This window comes from Notothenia rossii, assembly GCF_949606895.1.
Source record: "Notothenia rossii genome assembly, chromosome: 6".
Classification (NCBI taxonomy): domain Eukaryota; kingdom Metazoa; phylum Chordata; class Actinopteri; order Perciformes; family Nototheniidae; genus Notothenia; species Notothenia rossii.
Window position 1 is genome coordinate 10,101,494 of NC_136909.1, and position 27,980 is coordinate 10,129,473.

The 27,980-nt window shown below is 41.4% G+C and overlaps 2 protein-coding genes across 3 annotated transcripts; one reads left to right on the forward strand and one right to left on the reverse strand.

Moving 5' to 3' along the window:
• Nucleotides 1–544: 544 nt before the first annotated feature.
• abhd17b (abhydrolase domain containing 17B, depalmitoylase) lies at nucleotides 545–19,519 on the reverse strand. 2 transcript variants are annotated; one of them, XM_079690491.1, is made up of 5 exons: nucleotides 19,385–19,519; nucleotides 19,006–19,295; nucleotides 16,793–17,269; nucleotides 3,671–3,850; nucleotides 545–2,894 (listed from the first exon to the last, which is right to left on the reverse strand). In XM_079690491.1, the coding sequence occupies exons 3-5, from the start codon at nucleotides 17,257–17,259 to the stop codon at nucleotides 2,675–2,677; spliced, it is 867 nt and encodes a 288-aa protein (XP_079546617.1). In that variant the 5' UTR covers nucleotides 17,260–17,269; nucleotides 19,006–19,295; nucleotides 19,385–19,519; the 3' UTR covers nucleotides 545–2,674. The 2 variants fall into 2 exon arrangements, with proteins under 2 accessions (XP_079546617.1, XP_079546616.1); XM_079690490.1 differs by having other exon boundaries at nucleotides 19,006–19,465.
• A 308-nt stretch (nucleotides 19,520–19,827) lies between these two features.
• cUnh9orf85 (chromosome Un C9orf85 homolog) lies at nucleotides 19,828–24,365 on the forward strand. The gene is made up of 4 exons (XM_079690494.1): nucleotides 19,828–20,057; nucleotides 20,449–20,555; nucleotides 22,748–22,861; nucleotides 23,778–24,365. The coding sequence occupies exons 1-4, from the start codon at nucleotides 19,956–19,958 to the stop codon at nucleotides 24,082–24,084; spliced, it is 630 nt and encodes a 209-aa protein (XP_079546620.1). The 5' UTR covers nucleotides 19,828–19,955; the 3' UTR covers nucleotides 24,085–24,365.
• Nucleotides 24,366–27,980: the final 3,615 nt, after the last annotated feature.

A 27,980-nucleotide genomic window follows, 5' to 3' on the forward strand; every position in this document is an offset into this window, starting at 1 on the left:
GCAGTAATATGCACAACATACAGGAGTAACACATAGCCTTCACCCTCATACTTACTTTAATCAAAAAAGGTAATATATTGTTTTATATGGAGGGCTGTTGTGTTGGATTCATTCATTAGGAATCGCTCACTTACTCAATTATGCAAAAAGCACAACACAGAAAACCCACTTCAACACATTTAAAGATATTATTAGGACAAGAGAAATAAGAGTTTCTCGGAGACCTCAAACACATAGTAATGCCTGGGAAAGAGTTGTTAAACCATCTTAGTTATTGTCATTGACAGAAAATACAAACCTGCTTTGTTTCGGTTCAGCCAAATGACATCTCTGCTATAATGAGGGCAATCTTAAATCCTGAGAAGATGCGCCATTTCCCATAATTCAAAGTCAAATCACTTTTGGAGGAAGATTCGTACTGCTGTATTGTATGATGTCTTGTGAAAGAGCATGATATCACCTGTTACACGGCATCTCCAAAATACAATCCTGAAATAAAGAAACTTCAAAAGTTCCCCCCAAGAATAAACAGTTCAGTCAGAAATTGTGTTGCTTCTCAAATACCATTTTATTTTCTCTATCCACGTTAGAATTACTTTATTAATATTGTTATTACATATATGTTCCTTTGTATTGAAATATGATATACAAAATTAATCAAATCAGAGATGACTTTAGTCAAAGTGACCTGTACAAAGGTTTTCTGAAAGCCAAAAGGATGGCCTACCTTGGTCTCATAAAGAGTTAGAGAATTAAGAATAATGAATAATGACAGCGGAAAGAAATGATGAAAGCTTGTGAAAGACAAAGAAATCTAAATGACCAGTACAAATATTATTTACAAAGTTAAAATCAAACAAAAAGCATAACCTTGTTTATAAGACAAATTAGTTGTGAAAAAAAAAGTTTCGTAATAGATGACAAAACATCAAGCCATTTTGACTTCCTCTTTAACATAAGTGAGCAGACCTGAAGTTTACAGTAGCACCCATTTGCTCATTGATGAATTGTCTAACACAAACAGTATTTGACCCAGGCTAGTGTAATGCAGGTAAAAAAAAATACCCATAAAAACAAGTTATTGAGAGCTCTTATTAAGTCAGTTTGTCACGCAGACTGAAACAAATAAAGAAAAACTAGCCATTCTTGGCATGCAGTAGCACTTTGACATTTGCTTTTCAGGGTCTCAAAGGAGCCATCAGCGGATGATTCTTTGTTTTAGCAGCTCAGCATTAAAGGGCAAATGAATGGACAACAATGGATCCAGAACTACCATGCAGACAACAGGACAAAAACAAACCGTCCATGATGGAGGCCTTTAACGCTGAGCCACTTACCCATTGTCTGTTCATTTTAAGCTTCTCAATAACTTAAAACGCAACATTATAATGTTTAACAACTTCCTGAAGTAACAATAAATCTACACCAGCTGCGTTAATAATGTGCACCATTCAGTCATGATTGGCATTAGTGGTATAATTCTTGAATAGAGCACAGACTGCTGTCACAGTAGTTAACATAGTCGTATCTTGTAAAAAAAAAAAAAAGACAACTTAAAGATCTGATTCAGGTACATAAGATCTGTAATAATAACTACATACATTATTTCACTTTATCTTCTCACCCAAAGACAGAAGAAACACTGGGTTTCATATTAGCTACTATATAAAGGGGAATATTGTCATTTCCAAAGAGGTGTCAGATAGTTTCTACATGTATCTGTCCAGCATTTTATGTTCTGAAACATGTATCTACTACAGCCTAGCGGTAATAAACCTACAGCAGCAATGCTTCCGAGTTTACCTTGAAGGAGTAACTGTGGAAATGTTTCCAAAGGACAGAGTGGCAGGAAATAACCGCCATTGGTACACAGCCCGATTCTTTTAACCGACTACATGAACTGCATCATATCTTTTTAGATTTTAAGTCATTAAATTCCCCCAATTAAGACCTAACGGAGAAGTACGAACTGAATACAGCTAACCGAGCTTTTGAGATGTTTCTAGATGAATTTTGTACACATTTCTGTGTGTGAAACTCTCTGCTATATATTATACTAAACATTTGGCAACACTGGCACACAGCTAGATAATGTCAGTTCGTGTTGTACACCAGTGACAGCTGATACGTGCAAAAATCATGTATAATATAAAAAAATATAATAAACAGTAATCCAAAAAAGGAAATACACGGTGACTGCAGGGTGGAGGGCCGAACCCCAGAGTCAGATGGAGCTCGGCTGGGTTGGAGTCTAGTCCAGTTCTACGGCCTCAACATCCCTCCATAAGGAGCAGTGGGCCATGTCTTTCTTAAAAGGCAGCAACAAAATGTGACACTCTCTCTTACTGCATGTACACTCAGAATATCGTCTGTGCATTCTTTCATTCTCACACACAGGATGTGCAAATTGCAACATAAAAAAACAATTTTTTAAAGCAAAACAAAAACTGATGGGTTGTAAGTTCACAGCTGCAGCATGTGGAGTGGACGGTAGGGACTTTGCCCCTTTGACAAAAGGGAGCTCCAAGGGGGCGAGGCGCTCGATAATGAGAGAAGACTGCCACCAACTCTTCAGATTACACAGACTAACACCACTTCTACCTGCATCACATCAAAGAAAACATTGTACCCTTCTCCATCTATTCTTCCCTCGCCGCCCTCCTTTCCAGTTCCTCTACAAGTTGACCAGCTCGTGTGCAACAAACTGTTTGAGTCTCTCCAGGTATTGTCCGTAGAGCTCCACGTCGTTGTGTCCGGCGCCCTCCACCCACAGCGGCTCCACGGGGCGCTGACAGCGCTCGTACAGCGCCAGGCCGTGGGAGAAGTCGATGACCTCGTCCTCCGTGCCATGGATCACCAGCACTGGGGACGTCACCTTGGAGATCTTGTCGATGCTTCGGAGTAAAAAGAAATAGAAAACAAAGTTAGGGAGTGATGTTAAAAATACAGGCACTCAGAAAAAATAAGACCTAGGTTAAAGGCAGGGTAGGTAAGAATGGAGAAACCAGCCCGAGTGCACTAGAATTTGAAAGTACACAACCGGAAAAGATCTAGCCCTTCCTTCAGACTTCCCTACAGAGCCCATCCTCCAAAACACATGAACGCGCACATGACCAATGAGGGCACGAGATAAGTTTGTGCACAGATAGAGGGCTGACAGGCAGGTAGGCCATCCAGTTATTTTAGCCGGGCCGGCTCAGATGATTGGTCTAGCTTTTTACAGTACTACGGCTTCCACAGATGAAATATTTGTATGGATTTATTGTCAAAGCATTTAATATATTCATTGCTATCGGGATGTTAAGAGCATTCCATGGAATATAACAAAAAGTGTTTCTGAAGTGAATTACCTACCCTAACTTTAAGTAAATGTAATCATCAACACAATAAAAACAGCTGAAATTTCACAGAAAAAAGGAACAAGCAGAGCGAGTTTGGCCACCGACCACCAGAGGGAGCTACAGGAAATATCTTTAAAGCATCTCACTCAGAACACTCCCTTTATTGATTAGAAACATCTAAATGTAATTGTTTGCAAGCTTGTGTGTGTTTCTGTCTCTTATGCAAATACGTTCATAAAATACTGTATGTCTAAAAGCATGAGCTTGTCATGCGCCTTTCTGTGCAGGATTGTCGTGCAGGAGCCATCTGTCTCATGCAGTGCACTCACTTTGGGAAGGCGTCGAAGCAGTAGGTCTTCTTGGTGTCGGGGAAGGCCACTCTCATGCCGGAGGTGAGCGGGGAGTGGAGGATGACGGCGGCGCTCTCGTAGCGAGAGGCCAGGTCCACAGAGGGCACGGTGCCAATACTCTGGCCGTACACGATCACGTGTTCGGGCCGGATGCCATACCTGAGAGAGGATGACATTTAGTATCTGAATATTACACGTTTGCACATCATGTACAGGATTATTTACACGACTAAAAGCCAGATATGTTTAGTTACATCCTGCTTGCTTCATCAGACACTGGCATGTGTTCAGCTGGCAAAGTAGAACAGGAAATATTTTGGAATCGACAAGTTGAAAGCTGATTTTATTAGTTACACACAAGGTCTTCTTTTTACCGCTTTCATGGAAAATACCCTCACGATGCCAACTAATCCTCCATTGTTCCCCCATGATGCTTCACACACACACCAACACCTGTGTGCTAACTGAGACTGACTCATACTTGGCTGAGACGTCGCGCTGCAGTGACTCAGTGATTATACGACCTCCTAACACAAGTACACAGAGATGGGAAACAGCCATGGCTCAGTGGCCGTCCGAACACAGAGGACCACCTCCTGCAGACTCGTGACTCAAAAAGGGAATCTAGAGCACGACTAAGGAAGAAAACAACGGATTGAGGTTGAAGGAGGAATAATACTAAGACATTCCACGGCTGATTATGGAGAACGGGACCTAGCAAGAAGCAGTCAGCTGACGACCTGAACCAGTCGGAGAACACTGCAGCCCTGTCTTAGTTTATCCTGTAGTACACAGCCACGAGCAGCCCCACTACAACCCTGCTCTACTCCATTATTACGATTAGGAGCACTACCATTACAGGCTTAAGCCTCTGCACTCCTGTAAATCACAGTGATGAACAATGAATGAGCACCAAAATATGACACGGCTCTGCACTGCTGGGAGGAATTATTATAATTAGGAACTCCATAAAAATAACCTTTGTAGAGAAGCAATCTGTTCAGCACTTCTGCTATGAATGGGCGATGAACAGGGTTAGGGTTGTGTGTCAGTTGTGTACACACTCTGCACTGACACAGTCATTAGCAGGAATATTGGAACAGTTTACCGTCGTCGTGTCAGCTGGCCGAGCAGAGTATAAATAGGGGGTGAATATACTGGCAGGGCAGAGAGAAGTGTTACTACAGACTGCTGTGGTGGTGAGAGCAACATTAACTCTCAAGGCTGGCTGACGGTATTATATACGCACCGGACTGAAAGCTATCTCTATCATTCAGCATCATGTTGCTGTTTAAGGGAGGTGAGGGACAGAGAGGACGAGAACAAGATGTCAAGGTCAAGTCAAATCGCCCTACCTGGTCCTAGAGAGAAGCAGCTTCTGACAAAAATCTGCAAGTTAATTTCCTCGCTTCTTTCAGAACATTCCTTGTTCAATGCAACGTTAATGATTTGTCATTCAGCCTAACATCACTGTTAATCCAGATCCCACTTTATGCGATTATTAGAACGGCTGTTTCTCTGATCCTTAAAAAGCTCAGGCGTTCTAAGCTTTGATCATAATCTTTTATACTAAGAACTCACTGAAGGCAAAATGTACTAAGGAGCGCCAAGACCTAAACTCCTGACTTGTTGAGCAGACAAGTTAGATTAGCACATATACCTGGTTCATACAAATATAAAAAAAAGTGGTAATTCAACCTTGCAAAATCTGAAATAGGGAGTTTGTTGTTGCCAGGGTTAAGCTAAGCTAACAGAAAACAAAATGTAAGCCATTTAATAACATTATTTGAAGGCGATAGACTTCAAGAGCGGTGAACTCTCATATGAAAGGAAGCCAGACAAATAGCAGAACGCTTGCAAAAGGACTGATAACCATATTGCGATTCAAATTAAATGTTGGTTAATCGTGCAGCCCGAGAGATAACAGCCACGGTTGAAATAGGTTTCGAATATTAAGTGCGACCGGGGAAGATTAAGGTACATCTCTTTGTATAAAAGGGTTACTTCTTCCTTTAAATACATGCTCACAGCATTGGATTAGAAGATTTCTGAATGTGTTTATGAAGTAACTTCACAATAATCCTGAGGAACACATCGCAATGCCTTCAGGCGTAACCGCATTAAAAGATGTAGCTTTCTTGTCTGTTAGCGGCACTCTGTTATTTGGTTACTGTTACGAACAGCTTTATCTGTTTAGCCTTCAACCTCTTTTGCTATCATATTTTACTCGTGCTTATCTCCTTTTGTTTACACTTATCTAGTCAATGTTCTTTTCCATATCAGGCCACAAAAGCAGGGCCAATCCTAACACACACACAAACAGTCACCACACGGATGTCACTACCACATTAGACCACGTCCAACTGGTCTAATGTCAATACAGAGAGGGTGAAGTGAAGCCGTTTGATAGCTTAGTCATCAGGGGAAGGGATATGAGATACTGCAACACACTTTAGCATGGTTTACTTCCATCTTTACACCAAACCAACAGGGTGCAAGTAGGAGTGTTTGCCTCGAGGACACAAGTTATTAATACAATCTATAATGCAAGGCTTGACCATGTGACCTCCTGCGAACAACAAGGTCACCTCAACCTCTAACCCGTCCTGGTGTCTTGGCACATTCAAGGAAAAAGGAGGACATTTCTAGATCTGCAGCTGCACGTAAGACCGGGGCTCTGACAGGCTTTAACCAACCCAAGTCCACACAACACACAACTAACCCGGCCAACACAAGCATGCCATTTACTCCATTGCACTTCAGCTTGAATACACTCAGAGAGCCATAGCCCGCCAGCCATGCTCCATGGTTACGGCCCTCCCCCGACTCTTTATCAATTTAGTCCCCTGACACAAATCCAATGTATTATGCATCACATCCTCCAAGTCGTCGCCCTGTTCTGTCTCCAGCCCACCTCTTGCTCCCTGAAGAATGGAAACATGCTCATCCCTTAGAAGTCACTATGAATAATATATATTTTAAAGATAATCTGAACATATGTAGAGGCATTTTTAACAGATTAAAGCACCATCTGCGCTACATAGAGGGGATTCCTTCACTGGAGCGTTCCTATGATCCGTTACTGCTTGGCACCTTTTTCCTTCAGGCTCTGCCAGTGCTCAGATTTGTCTTGAAAATTAATAGACGTTGAGATCTTAAAGCCAACACATGAAATGAACCCGTGAGTGAATTATATATCGAGATATGAGAGCAACAAGTATGTGATCTGCAACATCACTAAGCCCTGTTGCCAAGGATAGTCAGGTGAGCGATTACACTCCACCCGACACACTTAACGCACACAGCACTCTTTCTTTTCTTGCGCCACACAAAGCCTGATATTTCAAGTGCTGTATGTGGATGCACAAACATGGTGGGTAGCCTGTGTTCATTCATGTTTGTGAGAATTTCTCCCCACTAGGAAAAGTGAAGGTACTTTGATGAGGATCATTGAGCAAGAAGTGTTTTTTTGATCGATGAGTAAAAAAAAAAAAAAACCTGTTTGAAAGCTCATTGGTTAAGGGTTGCTAGGCTACTGTCATTATTAGACAAGCAGGATTGATTGCTGCCCCGCCTTCATCTCAGAGGGAAAAGAAAAGAATACAGTGCCATTCATCCCACACGCACACACACACACACACACACACCCCCACACAGACACACACAGGGGAAGGCTGTCAGCTAGGTCACTTCAGTCTTAAGTCAACTACTATTTTTTAAGTTGATTTCTAAACAGATAGTACATCTGACTCATTAGTAATCGTGAGTGTGATGATAGCCACCGTGTGAAAACACAATGACTCATACATTTGATGAGTACACTCCTTGCTCAGGTGAAGGGAGTGCCTCATCCACTGTGGTTAAACAAAAGCGCTGAGGAAGAGTGTGTGTTTTGTGCCTGGGGTTCGACTGTTAGCACAGTGACAGCAGGCTGCCCTTGTGTCATAAGACTGTGTAGTTTAAAGCGAAAGATCGCTACTCAAGTGTCCCAACACTCAAGAGAAGGGGAATTCTCTGACTGCTGAATCATACGGAGGAAAAAGACACGGAAAGCAGAAGCAGGAAAAGACAGCCTGGTTCGCTCAAAATATGAAAAAGAACAGTACAGAAGTGAGAGAGGCACACTCTTCTTCAGAATGTGGGTCTGATCTAACATGAGAGACTTCACGAGGGATGTAGGCAGCTGAGCAGACTAATCTGAGGCCGTGCAGAGAGGCCTTTTGATGAGATAAACACAATCTAGTGGATTCATGCTTGGCAGGGTCTAAAGGCTGGGGTGTACCCTCTTTCTATCTCAAAGACACACAATTAAGATTCTGGCAAAGCCTTTTACGGCATCAGACACACAGAGCAGATCCACCGAGGCAGATACATAATCCTAGGGCCTTATTAACACTAAGCTTTGGAAGGGCAAATACTTACAGACTTATGCAAAATATATCCATTATTTCTGCAGTCAATTACGGGGTGTTTCTCAATCTAGAGTACGCTTGCTTGGTAGCACATGTCTTCCGAGTCACGGCCCCTACACACGGCGGCGCGCGTTGCCGCTTCAACGCTTCTGCCCATTCACTTTGAATGGGGTGGCGTCAGGATTCGCCGAACTGCATTGTGGGAGCAAAGCGTAGCTTCTCTCACGGTGCTCGCTGCAAAAGTAGAGCAATGTTCTACTTTTGACGCCTTGACGGAGGCGTCAGCCAAACGAATCATATGTAACTACAAGCTCTAGCCAATCAAACCGCGTGCTTGTGTGTCTGGGGCGGGAGATTCATGTGATTGGTTGTTGGTCGAGTTTCAGCCCCCCCCGCCGGCAAGCGACAACGCACGCCGCCGTGTGTCTGTGGGGGTCGTCACTTGCTTCATAAGCGAGGCAAGAATACTTCCTGGCATTCGGAAAACAAAGAGTGGAACAGGCTAGCAAGTGTGCGTCATATGAGAGGCCCCGCCTTACATTTTCCGCCACAGATTTGGAGAAATTGATCCGTGCTCAAAGCATTGTGGGGATTTTAAGACCGCGGAGTCTACACATGTGCAGCCTCGACATTTCTCCAAACGAAGTACGCCGGGCTCGGTAGAATTCCAAGTATGCTGGACATTGGAACAGTACTTCGATGGCACTCGATGTCGGAGTATGCTTGGAATAGTGGCTCTGGAGCAGCTTTACTCGAGATTGAGAAACACCCACGGTACGTCAACACGGTTCCATCGCGTTGAAGCTTGCCGGTGGGCGTGTCTGGCACGAACCAATAACATAAATCTCCCGCCCCGGACACACAAGCACGTGGTCTGATTGGCTAGCGCTTGTAATGACATATGATTTGATTGGCTGGCGCTTACGTCGACGCTTGAAGCGAGCAACGGAGGCAAAGCGACGCGACGGAAACACAATGCAGTTCGGCAAAGCTTGACGTCACCCCATTCAAAGTGAATGGGAAGAGTCTCCGTTGAAGCAGGCGACGGAACCGTGTGGACGTACCGTAAATCCCTTTTAAATTATTTATTGTGCCAAAGAATTAGACTTGAAGTCCCCCATTTCAATTTTCATGATTAGCTAGCATTAAGCTCATTTAGTTTGTGAAAATACTTAAAAACTCTCATCATTACATTCTCTATGTGTTGTCACGGTTGTAGCACACTAGCAATGTCGAACTCAGTTGGTCTTTGAGCTGATATCATGCGATGTGTTTGGAGGCCTTAGCAGAGTATCACTGACCACAAAGAGGTCTGATGAGTTAGCACTCAGAAGCACTTAGTGTTGACAATCCTGACAGCGGGACCTTTGACATAATATATTCTGTAACTGGAGAGGCAGCAGAGCTCAGACAGAAAGAGGGACACTGACATGCCAATAAAGTATCCTAACCACACATTTTACATTGACACTCTTTTGTTTAATCCAAATAACGTATGCAAAGGGCTCGAGAAACTGAACAATGGTCTTATTTTAATTGTTGATTTCTTTGGGTATTAAAAAAGGGAACAGTAGACAGTCTCAGGCCGGATGTCTGTGTTCTCAACCCCATAATGACAAGTGTCTTGTGCGCAATTAAAGTATCACATTACATAATGATGCCGTCCTTCATGAACCCGTTACAGTCTCTCGATGCAACTCCTTCCTAGTGTCCATTCTGTAGTGTTTATACATTTCCAAGTGCATTGATTTCTTTATATACTAAGTTTTAGTTTTATCTTTGCAGAAAGTTTCATTTGCATTTTATAGAATTACTAATGAGGATATCTTTACATGCCATGATTCAAACACGCCTGCTTTCATTTTAACATCTTGGCACGAGTAGAAAAGAGATCACCAAAAAGTTGGCATTCACACTTGCAGGGTGAGGCTACTTGAATACAAATATATTTCGTTGTTCCTAAAAAGCCTTTTGAGGTTCCTTCTTCGCTGGGTAACAAACAAAGGAATGTGAAACAGTGTCTAAGATGGATGCTGGGTCAATAACTGCTTTTCCTTCCTTTTTTTACCAGCTCATTTACAGCTTGTTACAGCTAACCAGTGACACCAGAAGGCAAATACACCCCAGCTTACAAAGGTCAGTTGGCCAAGGCAAATTAGGTCTTGCAAATTTGGATATGGATATGATCACAGGGCTATACAATTGGACAAATTAAACATAGAGGCGATCACTTTATATTTTGCAAACTAAAGTCATGTGTCCATATTCACGCAAGAAGAATTGTCCATACTAAACAAGTGTCGTATCATCAACAATCAGAGCTTGAGACGGTAAATGATCGTGACTAAGTGAGTATTTTGGACTGGGAATAAGATGCTGATTGTTAGCTTTCCCACTGAAGACAAAGGCCAGACGTTACAAAGCATTAGTGTTTTCTTTGTCCAGTGGAAATGTGGCTTTATTGGTAAAACATGTATCATCTCTACTGACAGTGTGACAGAGCCTGGGCACACGGTGTGGTGACAGGGAAAGATAAGTAATGACCGGCACATTTTTATCTAAACTATAACTGAACTTGCATAAAAAGTCAGCAAACAAGATTAGCTTGTTGTCAAGAAATGCAGTTTCAACCGTCTGCCCGACACAAAGATCACCAAGTGTAATGTTTTATTATTTAAAGTTCTGCTTTGCTCAGATTAAAGAACATTTCAAAGCAAACGTTCGCCTTCGATCACGACTGAGTGGGAGCAGGAGACTCCTCTGTGCAGCAACAAAAACATGCAAGCTGTAAAATAAGATGAAGCAGAACGACATTCAAGAAGTGTTTGCTAGGAATAAAAAATGAAAAGGAAGAAAGCTTTCAAAGAGTCCTGAAGGCTTTTCTTAACCGTCTTTTTTCTTTCTATGAAAATCTACATTCATTGTGCGGCATTCACGGCGACACACTCCTAATTGAAACCACAAGTGACAGAAAGGCTCCCACTTTAAAGAAAGGATTGCATTTTGTTCCCACGCACACATAGACACAGACTGACCACCGGAAAGCGGGTTCTTCTTCACAGCAGTGGCCCATTTCCTGTATGCACAACCTTTACGATCAATGGGTTTCCTGTTTAACTTGCCAGCTTCCTTTTAAAAAGAGGACCATTCAGTATATTCACTGAAATGGTAGATTGTGTAAAATATAAAAAGAAGTGCCAAGAGAAATTCACAGCTAAAGGCAGCAGAAAATAAACAACGGCCCTACCAGTGTTACCCGTCAGCACTTTTGCCAACATCTTCCTTTTCCACAGAAATAACATGCACTCACAAAAGCATTGATACAGGACTGGCTTTCCCTGAACACCTGAAGCATGCAGTAGTGCAACCTCGTATTAAAAAAACCCAGTCTGGATCACACAGTTCTGGCTAATTTTAGGCCCATTTCCAAAATGCCTTTTATGTCAAAAATCCTGGAGGAGATTGTCAACAGTCAAATTATGTTTTTTCTGGAAGAGAACAATATACTGGAGGTTTTCAAATACTGTTTTAAATCTATACACAGCATTGAAACAGTGCTTTTAAGAGTTTTTAATGACATCCTTTTATCTACTGACTCTCTGGGGACTGCGTTGTGCTTCTACTTATTGATTTAACTGCTGCTTTCGATACAGTCGACCAGCGTTTCCGCCAGGGGGGCGTCTTGCCGTCATTTGACGCCCTTATTCAGCTCGGGACGCCCTGAACTCGAGCCGAGGGCGTCCACAAATATTAATAATTCGAGAGAAGATCGAGTTTTTATCGCTTGAAATGACGAAAAGGAAAAAGGACAAGGACATCCCTCTGTTGGAGGGGCAAAGGAGTCTGGTGGGATTCTTTTCGGAGTATTGAAGATCGTTTCCCCGACATCGAAGGTGCCTGCCACAGGACAACACGGAACGTGCACGATTTGGACGCGCTGAGCGGGGGGGGTTTCAGTGGAGCACACGCGTGAACTGCGAGCACCAGAGCCTCGCAGCGGCGAAACTGAGGCTCTGTGGTAAACTGTGGTAACATGAAGAGCCGCATGGGAGCCGAAATAGCCGGCGCTTTAAGAGAGCCGAGCCAAATGATCCGGCTCACTAACGTAAGAAGACAGTATCTATAAAGGGACGGCTCTCAAGTCAACCCCCCCCCCCCCCCCCCCCGCTCTCGGGGTGGACGCCCTCTTAGCCCTGGTCTGGCGGAAACACTGGTTCAGGTCATATCTGAAGGACAGAAATTTCTCTGTCAGCCTTGGTGACTCCAAGTCATCCTCTGCTCCACTCCTGTATGGGGTCCCACAGGGCTCAGTATTAGGCCCCCTGCTATTCTCCCTCTATTTGCTCCCTCTTGGGTCCATACTTAGAAAGCACGGCATCGCATTCCACTGCTATGCTGATGATAGTAAGATTTATGTCCCACTAAAAAAGAAGGAGGGTTACTCATTAGCCCACTGCTAAAGTGTCTAGAGGACATAAAGGCGTGGATGGCGTGCAACTTTCTAAAACTGAATGAAGGAGAAACAGAATTAATGGTTTTTGGTAGCACCATTTCTGTAGACCTGGGTTCTTTGGCTCAGTACACCAAGCCCACCATTACGAACCTTGGCATTAAAATGGACCGTGAACTAAAACTCGAGTCAGATTAAATCAGCGGTAAAAACGAGCTTTTATCACCCGAGGCAGCTAGCCAAAGTAAAACCTTTTCTCTCCAGACAGCAGTTTGAGACAGTAATCCATGCCTTTGTCATCACTCGGCTGGATTACTGTAACTCTCTCTACATGGGGGGTCAGTGGGTCCTCCCTCGCTCGTCTGCATCGGGTGCAAAATGCCGCAGCAAGGCTTTTAACTGGCACACGGAAATATGACCACATTTCCCCCATTTTGGCTTTGCTCCACCTGCTGCAAATACACTTTAGGATTCATTTCAAAATCCTTTGGTTTCCTTTTAAATCCCTAAATGGCATGACCCCACCATATCTTTCTGAGCTGCTACACCCTTACACGCCCAACCGCCCTCTCAGGTCAGCGGATCAACTGCTCCTGAGTTTGCCCAGAACCAAGTCAAAGCTCAGAGGGGGGCCGTTGCTTCGCTGTAGCGGCTCCCACACTGTGGAACGATCTGCCCCAGCACATCAGACAGGCCGCCACACTGCCTGCTTTTAAATCGCTTCTTAAGACCCACCTCTTCTCCTTAGCATATTAACATCTTTTAGAGCGTCTATTGTTTTTACTTATACTTGTTTTATGGAGTGTGAGCTGAGCTGTGTTACTTTTTGTATGTTTTGTTTATTTGCCTGTACAGCACAGGTCTGGAGGTTTAAAGTGCTCTATAAATAAAGCTGTGTTGTAAGCCTAGTTTTTTTTCTTTGTGGTGGATTTTCGCTGCTTTTGCTTTTCTCTTCCTGCCTTTTTTTTCCTGAGCCATCTTCCCCATCTCCTCTCTTAGTCATGTGTTTGTCCTCCAGCAGGAAGTATACAAAAACAACCAGGCCTAATGAACTTTTATGACCCCCTCATTCATGTGAACAAAAATGCAAAAAAATAGATCAACACATTATTTTCCTTCACATTCATATTCACCATACACTCATCCCCAAAATCGTGTCCTCAGCAGAGGCTGTGTGCTTTCCTGTTTATGAAGACAACATATCTTGTATGAATGGCTGAAACAACTGTAGAAGAGTTTTAATGAATTAAGTCTGTCAAACATATTCGTAAGTAAATCGATTAATTGTCAAACCTGGAGGTCCCATCTTCAAAATGCTTGCTCCAAAGATATTTAGATGGATTAAATGATCAAATACAAACTATCTAAGACATTGAAACCAGAAAAGCTCAGTTTTATCATGTTTTGCTTTGAAAATGAGTCAAATAATGAACTATGAAAACAGTTCTTCAATGTTCTGTGGATCGACAAATCGATTACTGAACCAATAGATTCAGCACTGCATGCGTTTACATTACATTTTAGGAACCTGAAACACAGTCTGTCCTGGCAAACCAGTCCTAAAATAAGATGTAGAACAATGTCCGTCTATGGTGTCATAGAAAGGACACAAGAAGGAGATGACGAGAGGTTTAAAAATGGATGGAAGGAAGTGAGAAACATCTGGTTAACCAGAAACAGACTGAAGTGCACTGCTCAGGTATAACAAACCTTATCTGGGGGAAGGGAGCTGAGAGGAGAGTCCATGCTGCAGTGTGGAGATAGATCTGCAAACATGTTTCTTTTTATCCTTGTTTTCTACTCGAAAACAGCACTAATGCAATTGAGAAAAAAAGGGTTTTCCAGGAACTGTAAATTCAATTATCTATTGCCTGACTCCTTCTCCATTGCCAGTAGACGAGGATTTTCATTATAACCTTGCGTGTCATGGTCGGCGACAAATGCACCATCCAATAAGAGGTTAGTTACACAATGACCATGTTACGGTGATTAAGCTACTGGTTTTTCATTTTGTTTACTTGTTCAGGTTCTCTTTCAAACCTAAAGACAAACAAAGATATTTTTAAATCATTTTAAAATGTGTTTTCAAGTTTGGATGAATTGTGTTTTATGATGATCAGCCAGGTCAAATGAGTGTTGTTCAACATTAGTCTGACGGGTTAGAAGACAGCATTTATAGTATGTTTTTGGACATAAATGAATTATAAGGATCCCTGTTGATTTGATGTTTTATTTGAATTATTCACTTCATTGGACCTGGAGCCGATAAACACCTGGGACTACTGCAGAGTATTTTGTCCCGGGATTGAATGCCGATTGTAACCCTTGCCAATAAAGACAAACACCAGATGTCAGTGGATGTTATTTGTGAGAATTTCTCAACACCACCTGCAATCTAAAACCACCAAGAGTCCAGGGGTCCTTGTTTTATTATCAAAACAAATCATTCAGACAGCGTCAACAAGAAGCACTGAATATGTTAGTTTATCAAACTGAGAAATCAGAAAAGGAGAATATTGGCCGATATGTTTTCATGTCCGCAGAGCATAGAGTTGCAGCAGAGCGCCCACACACACCTACATATGGCTGGGCAGCATAATCACAGCAAACTCCTTATTACTGCCTACAAGAACATCATGTCATTCCTACACAAATGTCCATTCCACATCATCTCCACCCAAGATCTTATCAGTTCCAATCTAATCACCCCTCCACCCAGCTCCTTCTGTACACCAGCTCTCCCTTTTACAGCGCTTGGTATCTCTTTGTGTCGCTCTAATTTTAGGTATCAGTCTACATCAGCCCAGTTTCTACAGAATTTAATTTGCTTTCATTTTAATATGTCCATTTTCTTTTGGTCCAACCAACTTCCCCATAGCTGTAAACATCCCCGGCATTATCCCTCACTAACAAAGCTGTCAAACTAGAATGACATGAACAGAGAGTTGCTATTAATACAACGCTTTTGTCACGGTTTAATCAGCTGACCGCTTCATGTATGACGTGCTATAGAGGGAAACTATTTGGAACTATATCTTGCACTGTAAGGGGAGAAGATGTTTGCATATAGCATTTACATACAGTATGCGATGCGTGTTCCCTTTCCCTTTAAGATCTGACGTTTAACTGCATGCATGTTACAATTATTTCACATCCTTAAAGTTAAAGGGGCCCTGTTATGCTCACTTACAGGGCTCATATTAGTATTCGGTGTCTCTACTGTGACATGTCTCCATGCTTTAATGCTCAAAATGCTCTTTATTCTTCTCATACTGCCTGTGCTTCAGCACCTCTTTTCACCCTCTGTCTGAAACCAGAGCCCGGTCTGCTCTGATTGGTTAGCTGGCCGGCTCTGTTGTGATTGGTCAGCGGCTCAGAGATGTCCCGCCCCTCAAGTACAATATCAGGATATATGCAGGAATCCTGAAGTCAAATGTAAGACCCTTTCCATACATTTTAAGACATCATCGCCACTTTGAGTTTTAACCAGTTACATCGACTATATACAGTATTGATTGTCCTTCCTCCTTATCTTCCAAGCATTTGGACGCAAACTTGCATTTCCTCATAACGATGTTGTTTAACAACCGGCGTAAACGGACCTTCGCGCGCTATCAAGCAGTGAGTGTGCGATGTCCTGTTCAGATGACGTAAAATCCAACGGGATGCCATCAATAAACTACACAGAATCACACTACACACCTACGCAATGATTACATTCAGGCAGACTGTAGAATACAACCTCTTTGGACAATTCATATACTTATTGAAAACAAGCTACAAAATGTAATACCTTGGAAAATGCCGTTTAATACTTTTTAATAGCCTTCATTTTCGCTAAATTGATTTATCAACTTTTAATACTTTTTAAGACCCCGCGGACACCCTGAATATGTTGGAGCGCTAGCCAACAGAAGCGTGAGTGTCGAGTAGTGATGTCATATGCACAAAAACCTATATAACACCCTACAGGGAAGGGAAAACCCCCAAAAGCTCAATAAGGCCCCTTTAAAAAAGGTGCTTTACCTACTATTCTCTGAGGTTTAGTTAATCCTCACCTAAATCGCAATTACGGTTTTATTTTATGACCACCTTTAAATGTGGTTCTGCATGCTATTCAGTTACTCTCATACCAATGCATTCATCACTACTCATCCATCACTGCATCCTTTACTCTACTACACCCTGTGCCAACATCTGTGTACAGGTTCTTCCATCATCATCATTATCTCTAATTACCGTGATCGGAGTGCCTGCCAGGCGGCGTCCACATCAGCATACAGGTTCTTCTCCGAGGGTTTCCCAGAACTCGCCCCGTAACCCGAGTAGTCGTAGGAGAAGACGTTGCAGTTGATCCTTGAACCCAGGCCGATGTAGAAGCTGCTCATCTGGCCCAGGTCCACTGCGTTTCCGTGGGAGAATAACAATGTGTACTTGGCGCTGGGCGAGCAGCGGACAAACATGCAGGCAATGCGGTTCCCTCTTGAGGTGCGTGTCATGAAACACTCGATGGCGTCCTTCTCACGGGACGAGTACTGCCAGTCTGCACGTTCGGAGAGGTTCAGCGTCCATTTGCTGCCACTGTCGTCAGACATGAGGCTGTAGGTGGGCTCTGGGGGCAGGAAGGCCAGCTTGGAGGCGATCTTGCTGGGGCACGGTGGACAGCAGAACAGGCAACATATCTCACTGAGGGATAAGTGGTTCATCCTCAAAACACTGTGGAAGGGGTGAGGGAGAAGAGTTCAAATAGAAACATCAGTAGATGAAATGTAAGATTAGCCTCACAGAAATTAAGATATAATGTCTAGAAAACGAGCCTCTATGCCCTTATCAGCCTCTGCATCCCCTGAAGATTTATCACAAGGAAAGAGCAATTTCAAAACCGAAGTCTTGGATGATGTGCTCTTTCCAAGAACATTAACACTTATCTTTGTTACTTTGTTAAGTGGAATAGCAGGGGGTTTCCGGGGCCGGGGGCTAAAACCTTTTTTACACACTCTCTATTCCCCTCTCCCAAATGCATAGCTCTATGCATTGCAGACAGGATTGTAGAAATAAAGCAAAAGTTCTGACACTAATTGAGTGTTAGTTTTTCGTCTGTCTTCAGGCTCCACAACCACTCAGACAGTATCGACTTAAAATGCTTCCTCGTTGCACCCTGCACCTGGACCCCCACCTAAGGCTACCTTTAAGAAAGTCCAGATGCTTTTGATTTGCTGTGGTGGTCCTGCACGAGACATGTCAGCAGCAGAACTCATTACGGTGACACTGATGCTAGTCAACCTGTCAAAATGTCCTGCAGGAATGCCTCTTACAACCAAGTCATTTGACTCTGCACCGCGGCATATGCCCTTCTGAAAAGGCCGATACACTCATCACAGTCAGGTTATGACCACGTGTTGCAGATTGGATTTCTAATTAAGGTGCTCAAAGTCTGAACTTACACCCTGATATGACATCTTTGTAATTACATCCTCGAATCTATGCAAATCTGCAATCCTCTATCAATCTGTTGCCAGGATACACCATCATAATGCATACTACAGTGACTGGACAAATTGTGAATGATGAAGCACATCCCTCATGCCTCTTCGTGACCACCCTTGCCAGTATTACTACCTAAACTGCTCTGTTTTAACAAATGAGCAATGATAATATAATTAAATGTAGCAGTTCATTAATTTGTGTTTTTAAAACACTTACAGTAAATGACCGGTTCACAGCACCAGAGATTTGCTTTAAATCCTCATTAGGTATTTATTTGTCCAGTGAAGTGTTTAGGAATCCTTATTTGTAGTTGGTCAAATGTGCAAACAAATCACTTGTATTCATGCATGTCTTTTTTCAAACTGCATCTGGCAGATTTACAGCAGTTTTAAATATATGGCAATTGCCCATACTTTACTGTGGGAGACATTCAAAGCCTTGGAAATAATCTTGTGTGTCATAACCCTGATTAATGTGTTTTAATAACCTCCTAATGGATTGGCTTTGATGGTACTGTTTGCATTTTATAGTTTTGAAAAAAGCTATTTGCATGGTGATTACTCACAGCTGACTTTAATTGTACTTAATTACCTGGGAGCCACTACTATCAACTATAGGCTGGACCAAAAATGATTTCCGCCTTGTGATCTATGAATGTTTATTCAACAAAATGCCCTGACATTTAAAACGAGCACACAGCAACAAAGTGCATAGGGGAGGCTATTTCCTTGTCATAATGCCCAAAAATAGTCCTTAAATAAAGCGAGGACACAGAATGGAGCCCCGCAGCGATGTACTGTAAAATGGTGGTGGAGGCAGAAATGTGTTCAGAGAGATTAGGCTGGTTTGTGGAGGTTTAATTTCCAATGGCTAAACATAATTATTGCAAAGTGTTAAGGGCCAATTAGCCACTAGCATGCATATATCCTCCTTATTAACACAGAGAGTAGAAATGATGACATTACCTGCACGGGCTCTTGTTTTGCTTTCTATTTCCAGGTGACAGTATTGAAGGAAGTCAGGTGTTATGTTTGCACCCACTTGTCTTCTTATCGACGCCGGGAGATTGACAAGGTTATCCAGATTATCCTCTGTTCCGTGTCCTCTTTGTTGGCGATGTCACCGAGTGTGTAAATCCCTCTTGGTACCCACAGCTGTGAGTTTTTTTATTAGCTGGCAGATTCCTGGTCCAGGCAGCCTCAGAAACTGTCGTCTCTTTTTTTTTTCCTCCGCTCGGTTTTCTCAACATATAGTCCTGAATGAAAACGATTCATTCAAAGGGTTAATGTCTAAACAGCTCAACAGCGACATGGGTCAATTTTATAAAATAAAATATTGTCTCACGTCCGTGTTGCTTTGGCAATCACTTCACAACAGTAACGCTCGCCTCCGAAACATCACCGCTTTCGTTGTGAAAATCACTCTGCTTGTAAGGAAGAAGAGGATGTGATTGACAGCTGTGTGGACCAATAGAAAAATAGTTTGATGAAACAAGCCGACCAATGGTGTAAAGTGTTTACATTAATGGGCAGGTCCTGTCGACGCTGCAGAGTGGCGTAATGTTTTGATTGACGTTTAGGAAAACCAATCAGATATTACTATTCCAAGGCAACATCCAATCATAAACGGCTGGGGTGTTTCTAATGTTCAACCAGGTGACGTCATTTTCTTAAAATAATTGTCTTAAGTACACTAAAGTTAGTTCCCGTTATCTATTTTTAATCTAGAATGTGTTCTTATTTTCTATTTAATCTAACCCCTTTTGACAAAAAGTGGAAGATTCGTGTTTTTAAGTTTTGACCTCATGACGTTTCATCACGTGCTCGTACTACTTCCGGGGTAGCTCTCTCTTCAGCATGCTTTTCGGAATTGTATACCGACATAACATGTGTATCTAAAACAATTGGGAAATAAAATGAGTTCTCAAAAAGGTAATGTCTCTCGTTCGCGAGCTCAGAAGCATAAAAACAACACGGCCTTCATAAACAACAAGTACGGAGCGACTGTACAAGTGCAGGTATGAACCGTGAAGAAAACAGTCCTGTGTAGCTAGCTAGCATACACTATGCTCAACTAAAGACACTTTAAATGCATTAAATGTGAAATTGTGTATTGATATAGAGTTAGCAACATGCTGTTGTGTTTATATATACAGTCTATGGTTGAGACCTTTTAGGAGACAAAGTTTTATTTTAACCTTTTTTAGTCTGTTGCCATCCTGAAACCAAATTGCGTTAGCATTGTGAACAAATCGTGTATAAAAAGTATATTCTGATTTTTGCAATGGACCTTTTCTGCTTTGGTCATTATTATCAATAACAATCATACAATAATGGTGTTTTGGCAAAACTATCTTATAACATTTCATTACAACACGTTCACCATCACTCTGCTTTTGTGAATTACAGAAAGCAAACTCCAAGATCCATGATGGACTCTGCAGACACTGTAAGGATGTTCTGGAGTGGAGAGTAAGGTACAACAAGTACAAGTCACTGACACAGCCCAAAAAATGGTAAGTAAGCTTAAGGTACACTTTGATTTACTGCTGATACAAGTTTGTATATATTCACTGTCTATGCCTATTTCTATTCAATTTATTTTGAACCCTCCTGTTGTGTTTGGGTCAAATCTCTAGTACTTTCATCAACAATGAATATTGTGTTGCCTTGTGATATCCTCCCCAGTAGGCATTTAAACGGACAACATGGTTGATCATCACTTTCATTGAATTTTGAGTGGTTTAGTCAACTTTGTTACACCTATGGTGTTCCCTGTCTGAAATGACCGCCATAGGAAATGACAGGCCCTGTTCCAGAACAAAATGACTGAGTGCATCTGAGATTAGAGAGGGTGCAGAGGTAAAGTGCTATTTTATAAGTGGTGAGTGGACCTAACCTCCTCTAGGGGGGTCCGGGGGCATGCTCCCCCGGGAATTATTATTTTTTAAATATTGAAGTTCAAAGCATCAATCTGGTGCACTTACTGTCATATAGTATTTCCTTTTTAGTAAGTGAGTTACTCAGATGAGTACCTGGAGACAGAGGTTGGTACTCTTGTACAGTCGTGGTGAAGGCATCTGACATACTTGAACCGAAATGCATAGCAGAAGATGGCATCTTTTTTACATGAATATTCCAGCCAATCTCTGTTTTAAAACCATGAGCTGCAAAATGAGCGCCTTACCCCACTGTACAGGCGAGTTGGGTACTTTTCTAAATATACCTGGGCAGGCTCTGTTTTGCCGAGGTCCTCTGACACTTGCGGGCCGCCGAGGGGTGGCGGTGTTTGGGGCAACAAAGACGGCTGCGGCTGCTCCGCCTCCGTCTTGTTTTAACCATTTTCTGATGTCCATCATTGACTCTATTATTATTATTATTCTTATTTTTATTATTACTATAATTATAATTATTGTTAATATATATGTAATATTTTTCGCTTTATATTTTTTTTGTTTTTTAACTTTAGATTATTTATTTTTTTCACTTTGAATTTTTTTTTTTTTCACTCTGAATTTTTCAAATGAGGGTGCATAATGACTCAACTGAGGGTGCAATGCACCCTTATGCACCCCCGTAGAACCGGGCCATGGGTAACCCTAGATTATGTGCATCCATCACAAAGTACTAGGGATGTAATGATATATCGAATATCGCGGTAAATAGATGTCTCAATACCGTCGTGAGAGTGACAAAATATACCGCGATTTTAAAAGAAACCTTTATTTAACCAAATGGTCCCATTGAGATCATCGATCTCTTTTTCAAGGGAGACCTGTCCAACATGGCAACAATTAGGCTACAACATGAACATAAAACAACAGATAACACAAAAGGACATGGTATTTACAGGGCTACATGTACATACCTAGAGACATAGACAAGTACCAACAGTATATTTATATCTCGCCCTGTCAATAAGCTTCACCTTCTTGGCAAAAACTGTATTGTTTTTGAAGTGGTGGAGACACAATGCACAGTTTGACCCACTGCTGTCACCCATGGCCAAAGCATATCTCTCTGTCCCAGCAACATCAGTACCAAGCAAGAGAGTTTTTTCCACAGCAGGGGATATTGTAAACGCCCAAACATCCCAGCTTCTACCTGGAAATGTGGACATGCTCATATTCCTAAAAGATAACCTTGATGATGCTGAGTGAGTGAGTGAGTTAGAGTTACTTGAAAAATTAAAGTGGAACTTAATTTATTCTATTGCAGGATCTGATTATTATATTGTTGACACTTTAAAATACTACTATCCTACTAAAATACTGTACAAATCAGATGTATTATTTAATAAATACATGTAAGAAAAACAAAATTCAAATTTTTTGTCTTTATTTTTCAATATTATTTATTTATTATAATACTTTTTATCGCGATATTATCGTCCCGTGAGTTTTTGGTATCGTTACATCCCTACAAAGTACCCAAATTGTCAATTTTTTTGAATATTATTAGTGCTATTCTTTATATATTCACTGCAATTATTTGTGTAAACCAGTAGTCTGAGACAGTTTATAGCTTAAAATTGTGTTTTTTTGGCGATGATTTTCCATGTTAATGTACAATTAACAATTGTATTACACTTTTTTATAACAAGATGGTTGTTACCTATTTATATGTCCAGTTAAGCATTTTGGTATTTGTGCTTGGTTACAATTCTGAAATGAATCACCTTTCTGCTTGTATGTTGTTCTTGTTTCAGTATCAAGTGTGCTCAGAGGACAGTGAAGGATGCATACCACATCCTCTGTAAGCCCTGTTCTCTGGAGCTAGACATCTGCTGCAAGTGTGGGAAGAAAGAGAAAATTGTTATTCCGTGAGTGCATCATATATTTTTGTGTGTATATGTTGTCTGTGTGCAGATTTGTGGGTAAAAAAGATAATTACATTCTCTGTTCTGACCTTAAGTAAATGATCAACTTTCCTGCTTGAGATTGGGATAATCTATGACTTCAGAGCCAATGTGTTTCATTCCCAAATTGCCACTAGTTACTCCTTAATGAGCCATTCATAGCATGTGTCGTCACAGTGTGCATGAGATGTGTTACATGTGTTCTTTATCTGCAAGGAGGACTACATGGTATTTATGTTATTAAGTTACTTAAAGGTGGGGTAGGTCACTTTGGAGGAACCAGCTCGAGCATGCTAGAATTTGAAAATACACAGCCGGAACAAATCTGCCACTTCCTTACAGAGCCCCTCCTCCAACACTCACGAACGTGCACATGACCAATGAGGGCACAAGATAAGTTTGTGCAGAGATGGAAGGCTGACAGGCAGGTAGGCCATCCAGTTATTTTAGCTGGGCCGGCTAAAATGATTGGTTGTGCTTTTTACAGTACTACGGCTTCCACAAATGACGTTTTTTTAATGGATTTTTTGTCAAAGCACTTAAGATATTCATTGCTATCGGGATGTTAAGAGCATTCCATGGAATATAACAAAAATGGTATCTCGAGCCGGTTTCTCAAACGTACCTACCCCACCTTTAACATTGTTAATACAGTATATCCATGACCCATCAAGCACATTCAGTGAATTCTACTGCAAGTCTGCCATCTTGTGGACAAAAGGATGTATTGCAAACTAGTCAACTAATAACAACATTTTAGCTCCAGTCTTTACTTCTACATTTAATGCCCTTAACTCTCAATCATTTTTCCATTCGGCATGTAAGACTTAAAGTAGCAGATGCTACTAAATCTAACTTTTTTTTTTCTCTCACTGTGCAGAATTAACTCAGAAGGGGACAATAATGATGATGAAGAAGGAGAAGGAGAAGTAAAAGAAGAAGAAGAGAAAGGAGAAGTTAAAGAAGAAGAAAAAGGAGAAGAGAAAGATGAAGAAAAGGGAGAAGAAAAAGTTGTTGAACAGAAAAAGAAAGTACGAGTACGAGCGAAGAAGGACTTGGATGACTCAGACAGTGATGATGATGAAGAGAGAGAGGACTTGCATAGTGGCTCAAAATCAAAGAAGACGCAGAACAAGTCTGATGATCTCCCAGATGTGTCCCGACTCCAAGTCAGATTTAATGACTAAAAACGAGTTTTAAAGTGAAGTATGAGATTTGAGAGGTGACCATACCCCTAGCTAACCAAATCTAATAACAAAAGTTCCTAGTTTTAGTTGGTTTAACAAAAGCTTCCAACTAATTCACTGTGTATCTTTGGTGAACACGGACCAACATGTTTAACTATCTTCTGACTTTTCTGATTTAAAGAAACAAACAAAAAGACGAGAACATATTCGCCAGATTATTTTCAAAGATTGCCTGCCAGCTGGATAAGTGTACTGTAATTAAAACATGTACATTAATGACATTCATTTGAATTTTATGTTTCCAAACTACCGAACTTCTCACATCACTGAATTAACCCTTTCATGCATGAATTATGAAAGCCTCAGTCAGGATTTTTTTACCAAGTGTTATTATTGCTATTGGGGCATGAAAAACAAGATTTGAACTTTATTTTTTTTTTATTTAGATTTGTATATGTCCACTCAAGTGGACAGTATGCGTTCAGGGTTTGAACTGAAGAGATGTACATTTTGAAAAAATGATAAATAAGGATGTGCAAACTTAAAATTACATTATAATAACATAAGTATATTGATTTACGGCCAAAAAAGATATTGCAGATAGACTATGACTATAGACTATGATCAATTTATTTTTGCATTCTTATACCATTTTGTACAATAATTATAATGAATAAGTTCAAACAAACTAAAACTTACAGCTGATTAATAACGGTAACTTTAGTTTTTATTATATCAAAAACCTGTTGAAATGCTACTGTTATTTTTACTGTCCCCAAAAAGCGCGTCGGAAGCCTCCAGGAATGCTTCTTTCACAACTTCGCCGTCTTTGAAAGACTTCATGTGTTTCGCAAGAACGTGACTGACACGATAAGATGCTATGGTAGCAGCCTTGCTCTTGTTGTTGGGCCTGGTGAAAATGGACAGCTGTGCATTTAGCTGTCCTTTCAGGTCCCTCCCCTTTTGGGAGCGTAGGGCAGAATTAGGAGGGGATTCCGAAGCGTTTTGAAATGCCGCTCCTAAATTACCCTTCTTCGATAAAGCCACGCTCGCATTGCAGATGAGACAGATGGACTTTGAATTGGAATAGATAAAAAAATAATCATCCTCCCACTCGGAGTGAAGATTATATATTTTGGGCTTTTTTCCTTCTGCCATAATTGCGGTCTTGTGTGTGTGCGGACTGTCACTTCTGTTGACACCATAGACCAGGGATCACCAACTATTTTGTCCAAGGGCCAAAATGTATCCAATAGATACTATCGCAGGCCAGCGATTTTTATATAGTCCAGAACGGGGGGGGGGGGTTCTAGTGGAGCACGCTCAGGTACTGCGGACCCCATAAAGCTTAGCAGACTCTTCACGCTAACGAAGGATCACTTCTAGGCAGGGTTGGGAGGGTCACTTTGTAAATGTAATCAGATACTGAATACATGCTCTGAAAGTAATCAGAATACAGTTACGTATTGAGATTACTTTTAGAATACTTTATTTTTCCATAACAGATGGGTATGTTTTTCACATTCACTGAACACGGGAAATTACAGTCCTGCCGTCCTTTCTAGTGTCTTGATGAGGTTCACGTAAAGCACGGTTGATGTATTATATTATTGAGGTAGAATTGTCCGGGGCTACAGAAAAAACATTTGGGGCAGGCCGAAATATTATTTTACCAACAATGTGGAATTTATTGGCTACATATTACACAGATTATGCACAGCGGGAGCAGCAATAACCGTCAAATAATAATTCAGACAGGGGAGCTCCGCACCCCCTGCCTGCCGCTAGGGGGTGCTGCAGCGCCCTCAGCACCCCCCTTCCCGCGCCATGCAGCCTGTACAGTACATGGTTGTGATGAATCACTACCCCTCAGTGATGGCAGTGATTAACTACAACACATCCTCAAATAATATCAGTAACATTTATATTTTTAATCAGTTATCTGAAAAACCATCAGAATATGGCTTTTTTTCTTGTCCAATGACTTAAGACATGTCTCTATTGATCAACGTTTTAACATGATATCTTGTTTCAACAGTTATTTGATCACTTTATTATTTTATCTTTATTCTTTACCTTGTGTGAATCCTGATTTTCACTCTGACCCGGTTGCTGCTGTAAACGCCTGAATTTCCCAACGGGGATGAATAAAGTTCCATTTTATCTTATCTTATCTTATTATCAAAAGTGCTGTGGATTAATTCCTGTCAATGGATGACAACAATTACTAAAAGTTGTTGCACTATTGTTGACGCAGTACACAGAATCCAAATGTAATGGTCTGCTAAACAATGTCATTTACCTCCGATCCCTGAAGTTTAGGTTTGTGGACACACCTGTCCTCACCTGATATTCAATACGATACGATATGACTTTATTAGTCAGATCAACTCTGAAATGTGTCCTGCGTCACAGCAGCTCCATGTCCAACATCAACAGACAAGTATCCAGACACAATACATGAAACACAAACAACAAACATTTAACATAACGGCACAATCAGTGAGAGAAAAGCTGCTCAAAGAGCCTTCAGCGTGCATTTGGTCTGATTTAGCTCTGTGTTTACTGTGAGGATTGACTTATGCACAAATGAATGCTTTCAAGTAATGTCTTGATCTTTTTCATCCTGCCTTTGCAGTATAGGTTCACTTTATGTATATTAAGCAACTGAAGCTCTTAATAATCCTTCTTCATGAACAGGCTTGAACAGAACATATAGGTGCCAATGATTGGTCATGCACCGGGAGTGACACATTTCTGGTGCCCGCCATGGAGAGTACTGAGTAGTGAAAAGATGGACACAGAAATCAGGCCCGGTTACTCCTTGCTATGGTGAGCTCTCTTGGTGGGCAGGGCACTGTAGACAATGTTCATGTCTCAAGAGACAAGAGAATGAGAGAGCTGGTCAGTTTGTGAGACAGCAGATGTTCTCTCAAAGATTGATCACACCGTGCGGGATGAGGAAGAAGCTCAGAGCGAGTTTAACGCAGACAAGACTCTTTCAATCATAAGAGAAAACTGCATTTAGGGTGGGATATGAAAAATGCCTAAAACCTCAAATCTTCTGCAACAAGGGTCACAACAAGTAGACACTTTTTCATTTTAAAACAAGAACAAATAGCCTACTGTACAGGAGCTAACAATGTAAGCAGTTCATGAGTCATAATACTGTCTGAGCTCACTAAGGGTCTGTTGGTGTGAACGATCATCCTCTCAGATCTAAAACTACCTGCCTGTCTTTCTGTCTGACCTTCAAAGGGTTGTTGGGGCTTTTCCTGCTTTTGTTTCAATTGCATCGCCTGCAAATACATGTATTTGTTCTCTTTGTGACACAGTTCTTGAAAAACAAGGTGTTGAGTCTCCACAAGTCTTCCTGGTGTCCAGCTTTGATCTCCACCTGTCTGATTTCCATCTGTTGCAGGAGACCCTGGAGAGAGAGCTTCCTGAACACAAGCCAAACACTCTGCTGTGATATTGTAAAGTGACTGGTAATGGCATGTAATGTCACATAAAACAGTGTGCAAAAGAGATTTTGTTAAAAAATGTAAGAATGTAAATATATTTCCGAAAACAAATCATGAAATAAAGAGACATATCTCTCACATCTCATTCAAACTGTGGGACATCTGCTATCTCACAGTCTGATCAGCATACTTCTTCTCTTATCTCTTGATATATATTTTCTGTCTCTTTACAAGATTTTGTGTCCTTATGTGACCCGACATTTACTCTACAACGCCCTGCCCAACAAGAGAGCCAGCAGGTGAAATAAACAATCTGAATGCTTTGTTTTGGGTATCATGATTAGTCTCATGGCATCTGACGTTACATTTAGTTAAAAATCACGTTAAAATGTTTGGTTTTGTGTTAAATAGTATATGCTAGTGTTAGATATT